Source organism: Aspergillus pseudotamarii, assembly GCF_009193445.1.
Source record: "Aspergillus pseudotamarii strain CBS 117625 unplaced genomic scaffold BDV38scaffold_58, whole genome shotgun sequence".
In the NCBI taxonomy this organism is placed as follows: Eukaryota; Fungi; Ascomycota; class Eurotiomycetes; order Eurotiales; family Aspergillaceae; genus Aspergillus; species Aspergillus pseudotamarii.
In genome coordinates this window covers 215-10,009 of record NW_022475072.1, presented here as the reverse complement: position 1 = coordinate 10,009, position 9,795 = coordinate 215, and the positions used below count along the sequence as shown (strand labels likewise).

At 48.1% G+C, this 9,795-nt stretch overlaps 4 protein-coding genes across 4 annotated transcripts; 2 read left to right on the top strand and 2 right to left on the bottom strand.

Annotated features, from left to right (window-relative positions):
* The first annotated feature begins 683 nt into the window (after window positions 1–683).
* Window positions 684–2,702, top strand: BDV38DRAFT_168653 (transcription factor domain-containing protein). The gene is made up of 2 exons (XM_032051915.1): window positions 684–1,403; window positions 1,453–2,702. The coding sequence occupies exons 1-2, from the start codon at window positions 819–821 to the stop codon at window positions 2,497–2,499; spliced, it is 1,632 nt and encodes a 543-aa protein (XP_031910069.1). The 5' UTR covers window positions 684–818; the 3' UTR covers window positions 2,500–2,702.
* A 648-nt stretch (window positions 2,703–3,350) lies between these two features.
* BDV38DRAFT_168622 (glycosyl hydrolase) lies at window positions 3,351–5,435 on the bottom strand. Its single transcript, XM_032051913.1, has one exon. It carries the CDS (start codon window positions 5,102–5,104, stop codon window positions 3,533–3,535), a length of 1,572 nt encoding a protein of 523 aa, XP_031910068.1. The 5' UTR covers window positions 5,105–5,435; the 3' UTR covers window positions 3,351–3,532.
* Window positions 5,436–5,766: 331 nt separating this feature from the next.
* BDV38DRAFT_273827 (sugar porter family MFS transporter) lies at window positions 5,767–7,547 on the top strand (the record flags this gene model as incomplete). Its single annotated transcript, XM_032057741.1, has 5 exons — window positions 5,767–6,177; window positions 6,235–6,984; window positions 7,040–7,105; window positions 7,180–7,409; window positions 7,505–7,547. 5 exons carry the CDS (start codon window positions 5,767–5,769, stop codon window positions 7,545–7,547), a joined length of 1,500 nt encoding a protein of 499 aa, XP_031910067.1.
* Window positions 7,548–7,573: 26 nt separating this feature from the next.
* On the bottom strand, window positions 7,574–9,147 carry BDV38DRAFT_168629 (autophagy protein 5). Its single transcript, XM_032051914.1, has 3 exons — window positions 8,909–9,147; window positions 8,692–8,856; window positions 7,574–8,640 (listed from the first exon to the last, which is right to left on the bottom strand). Exons 2-3 carry the CDS (start codon window positions 8,809–8,811, stop codon window positions 7,672–7,674), a joined length of 1,089 nt encoding a protein of 362 aa, XP_031910066.1. The 5' UTR covers window positions 8,812–8,856; window positions 8,909–9,147; the 3' UTR covers window positions 7,574–7,671.
* Between the last annotated feature and the right edge of the window lie 648 nt (window positions 9,148–9,795).

The following is a 9,795-nucleotide window of genomic DNA, read 5'->3' as shown; positions in this document are numbered from 1 at the left end:
AGCTAGAAATGGTAAAACACCTCTAGATATTGCCAAGAAGCATCCAATGGGTGCACTTTGGTTCGATGAGATGGGCAATTTACAGCTTTCCGTCGATGATAATCAGTCAACCACCACCATACCAACACCAATCGAAATCGAGACAGACTCAGAAACCGACGATGATGAAACAGGAGGTTCAACGCTAGTGGAGGAAGATGGGTCTCAATGGGGCTCTGTTACATCAGCCCAGGTCATAGCGATGATTGAATGAGTAATGATCTTAATTTAGTTTATTAGTTGTTTTGATACCCGGACACAGCAAGGTCAACTTTGGTTATAGTACTATTTGACATGCATGAGTTAGCCGGGAGTGATAGGCGTCAGGAGAAAATGATACCTAGATAGCACTCTTTGTTCCTGTACCATATGATTTCCGGATTCATGGTACGTGTTGATTCCTCGAATAATAGTATATAGCAACATCCAATGTACCTAGTAGGCTGTACAGAGTAGAGATCACTACAGAGTAGTAGTACTGTGTACGGAGGGCATTGATCGACCCTTGTTCATGCTGGTCTGTGCTTTAGAGTGAGATTTACTTAATTCTGCCACTCCTTGCCGCCTTTTGTTGTCTCTGTTCGTCATCGGAAAAGATGTCCGACTAGAGTTCCTAAGTGTCCAGTTGTCAACATGCTGCCCGGCGAATTTCAAGGCAAAATAGGGCTTTCTAGGGTCTAAATTAGGCTGTTTGGGGCTTCTAGGACTATCTAGGCGCATTTACTAAAGCGATTTCCAGAGAACACCAAAATTATGTATATAAAAGCCAGTACGATCTGATGGCGTCTACTTCCAACGCAGCGTCGCCTAACAACTCTTCACAACCACCACCTACAAAAAATGCACGACCCCGAAGGGCTGTGAGGCCGTGTGACCTTTGCCGTGTGCGAAAGTCGCGGTGCGTTCTACCGCCAGGGACACCGTGCTGTACAGTGTGTCAATCTCGTCAGACAGCATGTACTTTTGATCAAAAGCCGCCGCCTAGGCATTCGCGTTTGCTGTTAAGCAGGAGCCGTGACTTTCGTCAGCCTCCCATTGAAAGGAATGCACGCTCAGGGCAGGTGTATCGTAACCTGGCTCCCAATACAGCTAGAGATCAAGGAGTCTCGATCCAGCCAAGGGTGACCGATGCTAGCGCTGTCGTTGGTTGCTCTCCCGCTTCCTCATCTGCATCGAGCTATCAGAGCCCCCTGGTATCAGGAAGTTTGGAAGGGGAGCAGGATGCAGAAATACAGAGCCCTCGGGCTGTACTTCCGGTGGATATTTCGCGAAGGCATGGAGATGACGATGGCTCCCTAGGGCTCTCCAAATCTTACTTTGCAGAATTGTACGGGCTTACAAGCGACATGGAGCCAGTACTTATGGTAAGGACAACCCCACTGCCAGGAGGATTGTTGGCTAACAGTGGTCCAGCGGCATCGACCGTATGATGCTCAGTCACGTCAGTTTCGCCTTGACACTCATAGTATTCGACGTGTTCTGCAGGAAGACATGGGCATGCAGTATCCAGTAACATTCCACGTTGTTAGGGATGATAAGGCAATCGGATACCAGGATCACATCGAACAGGATACAATCGAGCGTTGCGTTGCGCCATACGGTCCTAGTCTGGTTGATCTCTTCTGGAGGATAGTGCACCCGTGTTATCCTATTCTAAGCAAAGGCAAGTTTATGGAGCGATACTCAGCATCTTACCGCGAGATCGATGCACCAATATTAGGGGCAGTATATCTGATTTCCTTGAATTGGTGGACCTACGACCGAGAGCTTAGCAACAAATCAGCGCCAAACGAAACATTGTTAAGAGAAAGAGTCATCAAAACAATCCAGAACAGCTATCACCGACCTAAGCTATCATCAATCGAGGCTACTTTACTCTTGGTGCAATGTAAGCCAGAGGATGCTTTAAATCCGGATCATACATGGACCTGGGGATATACTAGTCAAGCACTGGGAATTGGCGAAGCACTAGGACTCCATTTGGATGCCAGCTCTTGGGAGATACCTAGTTGGGAAAGTGGGCTACGTAAGAGGCTCTCTTGGGCACTGTATATGCAAGATAAATGGACTGCCTTAATGCATGGACGACCCAGCCATATCCATGATGACAACTGGGGGGTCGAAGACATTGAGGACAGTGATTTCTACGAGCATGATGAGAATAAGGATTCAAGAAACAACGACGTTCCCGTGAATGATATTCAGACAGGGAGAAGAGGATTTATGGAGATGGTCACGTTATCTAAAATTCTTAGCACGATATTAAAAGACTTCTTTTCGCTGCGTGCTAGCAAATCTCAAGACACTGTTGAGCTTTATCAAAGAGCGTTTCCGGTCTTAGAGAAATTACACATCTGGCACGAGAATATTCCACATTCACTGCACATGGACAGGCAGGTCCCCCGGCGACTTTGTGCAAATGGTATGTTGTATTGCCCTTCTACAATGCTTCAGAATTAACGAAAACAAGGTTTCCTTCATTTGTCATATCACAGTCTAGTCTTGACACTCATGCGGAGAATTATTAGATCTACTGCACTTGCACCACTTTGCTCACATGTTGCTGTTCTCAACGATACTCGTAAGCTAGCCAGCGACTCGGCCGAAGCTGCGATGGCTTTCGTCCGTACAATACGTCCGGATCATTTGGAAGCATTCTGGTTTTTTTGTAAGTAAAACCATATATCTGATGGCTCCGTATACTAAAGCCTCGTTAAACTAATAATTTCTCCACGTTCAGCATCAGGGTTTAGTTTTTCCTTGATCGGGTCTTTTGTCACCCTGCTTCTAGTAACGTCTCATTCGGAAGCTGAAAAGGCTCACTGGAGGGAACGCCTGAACGATTACCTATGGAGCCTCCGTATCATGGGGAAGGGAAACGAGCCAATGCGATATGCAGTCAACCGTCTCGAAGGAGCAATACTTCGAGGAATGGAGCATGCTTTGGCCGTGCAAATTACACTAGCGCCTCCAGAAGAGATACCAAATTATTATCAGACTATCTTCGTCACAGCGCCATTGCCCCAGCAGTCGCTACGGACCCCATCCTCCAACCATCAGATCTCCGACATGGACATGAGCCTTCATCCAGCCATCTCATCCACCTCTACCCACACTCCAGGAGATTGGCTCACTCCTTTTATCAGCGAAGATATATCGAATCTGAACCTAAAGCACTTTGATTGGCTCGCAGAAAATTAATGCGAGCCAGAGGATAGTAGGGTCTGTTTCCTCTCTTTTGAATTCCTTTCATAAAGATACCCTTGCAGCTATTTACTACGATGGTCTCAGATTAGCGAATGCTATGCCTTATATGTATATATATAATTTTGAGTGAGCCTTATCTCAACACAACGATTCTATGTATATTCTTTCTTTTCTACTTTCCTCCGTTCTTTTTTTTGTTATCATTCTTTTGCGGTCCCCTTACCCCCTTTCTTCACGGTATTCCCGGGCTATGAGAACTGCCCGGTGACTTGAAAAGCGAGGGGATTCAGCTTGATAGGAACTTGCTAACAATGGAGAAAAATGAACTGAAAGTGACCTCTCCATCATCCACGAACAATCCGTATCTCAGGTTTCCACTTTTATCGCTGTAATGTTTTGGTTGAAATCGATAACTAATCGCCCTCCCGCCCACGAAAACTTCCAGGGTATCTCCTATCATAAGAACTTTTACAGGTTCATCTTCTCCAATTAAAACGTTATCGTGCCGGACTAGTTCATGGCCATCAACTTCTCGGGGGAGGTACAACTTGTACTGGTCGGCCCAAAAGTCGTCAAGGGAAGGAGGGCATAGAGACAATGAGATAGAAAAGAGTGGTCTCCCTGATCCAGGTTGCGTGGGAGTGAAACGCAACCAATATCCGGCAAGATCTGAATCTGCGTAGAAAAGGACACCAAATGATGCTGCATCACTCGAGGAGAACTTGAAGGACATGAAAGTCGACAAGGATGAGTTTGTACCGTAATCGGCGGATGCTGGGTAAAGAAAGTGTTTCTTGACTGCACCATGAGAGTTTAATTTAACAGATGAACGCTGAAAATAAGGTTCCGAACAAAAGTGCTCTGACAGGATCTCCTGAATCGGCTCAATTCTAAGAGATCCATCTGGTGCAGCAGAGACCTGTCGCGGGTAGGCCATATCACCTCCCCACATCCACTTCTTGTCTGCCTCGCAGCGATCCGCTATCCACCCGAAATAAACGCGCTTTGATGGATCTCCGACCTTGGGGCAGGACTTGGCTGCGTACCATCTTCTCCCATCCCAACGCCCGGCAGAGCCATCCTTGGGCTTCCGAAAGGGACCACGCGGTGTATCAGACACCCGATATACCGTACCAGCATCAGGAGAAGCGAATCGCGAGTAAACGAGATACCATTTACCATTGGGGAGTGAGAAGAGCTCTGGACATTCAGGGCAGAACATGTCATTTGGAGCAAAGAAAGGCTCTGGTTCTAAATGCCAGGTATTCAAGTCCGTCGATGTCAACAGTGCAAGGCATCCTCTGGTCCAATACGGGCCCTCGGAGAGGCGTGTAGCCACCAGCATCCAATACTTCCGCTCCCCCTCATTGAAAAGCACATAAGGATCACGGAAGTCAATGTCCTCGAATGCGGCGAGATTTGCAACTGTCTCATGGCTTATGGAGATTGGCTCTGGATATTTCCCAAATGATGATCCTTCTATATCAGAGGACGCCGCATGTATGATGACTTGTTTGCCATCCTGGGACAGATTATATCCTGTATAGAAGATGTGCATGTTTCCGTCGGGTCCAATAACTGCTGAGCCAGTCCATGCACCATCAGAGTCATAGCTTGCTGGCTTCTCGTCTGGAGCAATGGATGAGGAGCTATCTCTACTCCAATGAATCAAATCGTTGGAGCGGAGATGCGACCAATACGAACGAAGTCTCTCAGGGTGATGAACAGTATGAGGTGGTGTCGCCAGATGGAAAAGATGATAAGTGTCATTGACAAGGATGGGAATCGCATCGGCAGCTCCCTGGATAGGAGAAGGCCGTCTGAAGGATGACGGCGATATTGCCGTGAGCGACACCATGTTGACGAGTCTTGCAAGGGAGGGACTGGCTGAAATGCTTGTGAAATTTTTCTGATTTGAATAACCAAACGCTTAATATAGGGAGCGCCACCTCTTAAATATTCGAAAACTCCCAGTATCTCCTGCAGATGCAACCTGCGACTTGAATCACACCGTCTATACTTCACGCTTGCCGCCGGGCTCGGCCACTTTTCAGCACGAAGCCCTAACGGAGATGCCGCCTTGGCGCTCGTATAGCCAATCGGCATCGTCCATCTGCTTGTGCTGGCAATGTCTGGCGTCGTGCCCCATGGGGAGAGAGCGTTAAAAGTGGCTCAGGGAGGAATCCTAAGAGTTTGATCGCAACGGCGGTTTTCCGGCTTCAGGCGATGTGTAGTAACCCCAAACCGTATAGAAACCTACCGGGTGCCCTATGGCTAGTATCCGGCTCTGTCATCGCGAGCAATTCTGCAGAAGCCTCTCATGCGTGCCGTCGTCGGCATCTAGTCTCGATCTAACCGTTAACCTGCAGCTTTAGTCCGACATAAACTGACATGGGTTACATAGTACTTAAAAAGCGGAACCCCACTAATCTTCAATTTTTTCTTTATCCTACAGGTCGTTCTTTCTTTCGAGAACTTGTCACTAGGCTCACTGTTTTTCTCTGAGGACAGCTTACAGCCATGGCTATCATCAGAAACTTTTATGCCTGGCTTTTCTGTGCCTTTGCCGCATTGGGCGCATGCCTTTATGGTTATGATGGCGTATACTTCACAGGAGTATCTGCCATGGACACCTTCGTCGAGCACTTCGGCGAGAGGCAGTCGGATGGGTCATACGCCATTCCAGCCTCAAATCTCTCCTTAATGACCTCAGTCATCAACATTGGAGAACTGGTGGGCTCACTGACGGCAGCGCCACTCAATGACCTTACAGGCCGCAGAGGAGTGTTCTTTATTGCGTCGATCATGGTTGTGGTTGGTGTGATCTTACAATTGGCAACAGATCACAAACACTCCATGATAATCGCAGGTCGAATCTTGCTAGGCTATGGTGTGGGGAACTTCTCGGCGACATCCCCTCTGTACATTGGAGTAAGCTCAACCCATCATGGATAAGGCAAAGAAAACATTTTCTAACGATCATCTCAGGAGATCGCTCCTACTCGAATCCGTGGTCCTTTACTTATGTGCTGGCAGCTAGTCCTGTCGATTTCCCAAATTATTGCTGCTGCCATTAATCGTGGTACACAAGGCATAGACAGCACCGTGGCCTATCGTATCCCTATGGGCGTACAACTTATATTCCCGCTCATGGTTCTAGCTTTCCTTTGGTGGATACCAGAGTCTCCACGGTGGCTACTCCGCAAGAATAAAGTAGACGCGGCCAGGAAGTCATTGCAGAGCGTCAACCGCGACGACAAGTCGTACATTCCCGATGATGACCTAGCTACTTTACAACGGGACATCGACAATGAAAAGCAACTTTCAGAAGACTCGTCCTGGTTGGACCTAATCCTAGACCCCATCGAGCGACGCAAGACCATTTATTCTGCGGGTGCGCTCGTCGCACAACAGGTGAATGGTATCCAGTGGTTCTATTACTTTGGCACTGTCTTCTCAAAGGCAATCGGACTCTCCGATCCGTTCCTTATGACCTTGATCGTTTTCATCATCCAAGTCGTTGTCGTGCTATGTGCGGTGTTTTGCGCCAACAAACTGCCCAGACGACCTCTTCTCCTCATCACGACGGGCATCATGGGCGTTTCTATCTTCGTAGTGGGATGTCTAGGAATCCCAGGCGGAGAAGTCTCTCACACATTCGGAAAGGTGATCATCAGCTTCGTCATCATTGAAATCACAGCGTTCAATTTTGCCTGGGGACCTCTAGGCTGGACAATCGTAAGCACTCCACGCGTAATCCCAGCTATGGATCAGAATTTACTAACGCCAGCAGGCCTCCGAAATGGCCGTTGGCCGCAACAGGAACAAAATCTACGCCGTCGCAGTAGCCTGCTTCTGGGTAAGCTTTTCGAACGAACACACACTCCTCATGTACCACTCCGGTCATCAGACACTAACAGAACTCAATCGCAGATAACTGTCTGGGCCATCGTCTTCACCCTCCCTTATCTATACTACTCGGCCAATCTCGGCCCTAAAACCGGCTTCGTATACACCGGCCTCTGTGTTATCACCTTTGTATATGTTTATTTCTGCGTCGGTGAGGTCACCGGTCGCTCGATGGAGGAGATTAACTGGTTCTTTATCAATGGGATCCCGGCGCGCAGATGGCGCGACCAGCCTTTTCCTGCTGTCGGGGAGACGTCATCTGAGAAGAGTCTCGAAGTGAACGAGAAGAGCGGTGCACATGTACGGGTTGAGAGTTCATGACTACATTTTATAAGGTTCTGGTGTATAGTATGGACGACATAATCTGGGCGAATATAATGATTATGTGGTAATTTGAAATAATATCATCGGATCCAAAACCAGTCATTCTTCGAACACGAGAGGTTATACTAGACCGCAATTTTCATAATCCGATAACCATCCCGAAGATCTAGTACATGCATTGATAACAACCAATCACCCCATCATCCGCACAACGATATACAACCAACCATCTCCATATGCCGAACTCCTGACCAGCTCCTCGACTGGTGCTGACATAGGCACAGCGGCACCATGGAGCACAGGCTTCGCTAACACGGGCGTCCTCCGACTGGGAAACAAGTGCGGGAGTAATGAATGCAAAGCCGAACCCATCGTCTGCGTCTGCGGTGTGATACTACTTCGCGAAAGGGCCAATTGGCTAGCCGCCACGCTGGTGGGAGGGATCGACGGCGGGACGGGGGACTGAACTACTTTGAGAGAAGGAGAGCCAGAGTCAGGAGGGAGGGGGAGAAAGATCCGAATTGGGATGTTACGGAAAGGCTGGTTGAGAGGGGGAAGGAGGATATTTGATATTCGTTGGAAGGAGGGGAGTTCCACTACACTTTGTTTAGCTATTGTTTCTTGGACATTTGATATAGTGTTTGATATGGCCGGGAAGGGAGAAACGAGGGACTGAGAGATTGGGAAAGAGGGGGGGGGAGTGGGAGCGATCATACCATCCTGAACAGACTTCCATAACCCAGATGAATCCTCCTTCGAGAGACTCATGATGCCCTTTGCAGTCCCGTTTCGCAGAAAATCCGCTTCCTTGACGCTGTTGATGAACGCGTCGTTCATGACCATCCCCCCTGCGTCCAGTCGGACTAGTTCTTCATCTGGCCAGTCGCTGAAGTGAACGACTAGACGCCATGGTAATGGACTATCTTGGTCATCGATGTCCCATCCTGCGTCTTCTGACTCGGCTGTCCCCTTGGATGCTGGGTCAGCGCCCGCATAGAGGTCATATAACAGACCGATAGGAAGATGCCATTTGAGCGGGACGCCTTCGAAAGAGAACCATCCATCATGAGCATGAGAACTAGGGTCGATCAGCGAAGAGGCGAAGAAAGCCCTTAGTCTGGGTAGGAGGGATGGCAGATATGAGATTCGAGGATAAGAGATCTAGGCCGTATTAACATTGCCCTGGGATAGACATAGAGGGTAGACAATTACAAGGTACGGGTCAGTCTGGTCGTATATGCGACTTTCTGATGGAGCAAGACTAATCTGTAAAGGAAGTCTGCCGTCCCATATGGCCTTCTGGATACTGTTGAGAGTTGCCTGCGATTCCATATTTTGCCAGTTGTTCGATGGTAACAGTTTAAGCTTGCTTGTCTACTACGAGAGGTTAGCATGTTGCTCAATATCCCTCATACATGGTCTTGGATACCGCGACTTAATTCCTGGATTAAGAGAACAGTCCGCGACCTCGTCTAACTACACGTTACAGCTGAGACTTTGAAATGTTGTCCCTTCCCCACTATCAGTTCAACATGGTCGAGGTGGTTGGGGGGGTCACGTCCGTCAACGCGTTGCACACTGTCTATTTAGGAGAAATATATCGCAGCGTGAGTATCTGCTAGTTTTTGTCAAGCGAAAGAAGAAGAACCACACTATCAATGTAAAAGGTGAGGCTGATGCACAAAAGTAATTCTAAATGTTTAGAGACGGAAAGTTGCCCGATTGGGATGACACGTGATACATGCCTGAGGCAAACATGTTTTCATTATATATTCAGAGGCTCAAAGGCGAATCAACAACTCTGAATGAAGTTTTAGGGCGATGAGGCATCCTGGGAATGTACATCCTAGGTGAGTCAGTAATGGCGATAATGTCAACAAAATCTCAGCTGGGCAATTCTCAGAGCACACAGTTGGTCACTCCATATTATATATGTCTTATTAATCTGCCTTTGCAAGACCACCAATTGCCTAGTATTGTTTAACATCACACCTAAACGGCTCCTTTAAAGCTCCCAGGGCTAAGATCACTCTCAACAAACTAGCAGCATTGTAGATGATGCTATTTTCACACCGTGATCGACTAATACAAACTGTACGTGCTCCAATCGCAGGTCGCGATCTCCCGTTGATCCCACTAGCCTTGAACTAGTTCAGTATCAGCGAGCAGAATTTGTCTGCCTACCAGATTGCTAGTCCCAGGTAGCCCCAAATGCACCGTGAGGGTGACTTCGAAGATCATCCGAGAAGGGACGTTTGATCGTCCTCCAGCCGAACACCAACAACACCTACCAGGCTATAGTGGTTTACCAACGCC

Excerpts from the sequence above, each read along its gene's own strand:
- BDV38DRAFT_168653 (XM_032051915.1), top strand. The coding sequence starts at position 819 with ATGGCGTCTACTTCCAACGCAGCGTCGCCTAACAACTCTTCACAACCA. Across the intron at positions 1,404-1,452 it reads ACATGGAGCCAGTACTTATG|CGGCATCGACCGTATGATGC; the intron begins GTAAGGACAACC and ends ACAGTGGTCCAG.
- BDV38DRAFT_168622 (XM_032051913.1), bottom strand. The coding sequence starts at position 5,104 with ATGGTGTCGCTCACGGCAATATCGCCGTCATCCTTCAGACGGCCTTCT.
- BDV38DRAFT_168629 (XM_032051914.1), bottom strand. The coding sequence starts at position 8,811 with ATGGAATCGCAGGCAACTCTCAACAGTATCCAGAAGGCCATATGGGAC. Across the intron at positions 8,641-8,691 it reads ACCAGACTGACCCGTACCTT|ATCTCTTATCCTCGAATCTC; the intron begins GTAATTGTCTAC and ends AATACGGCCTAG.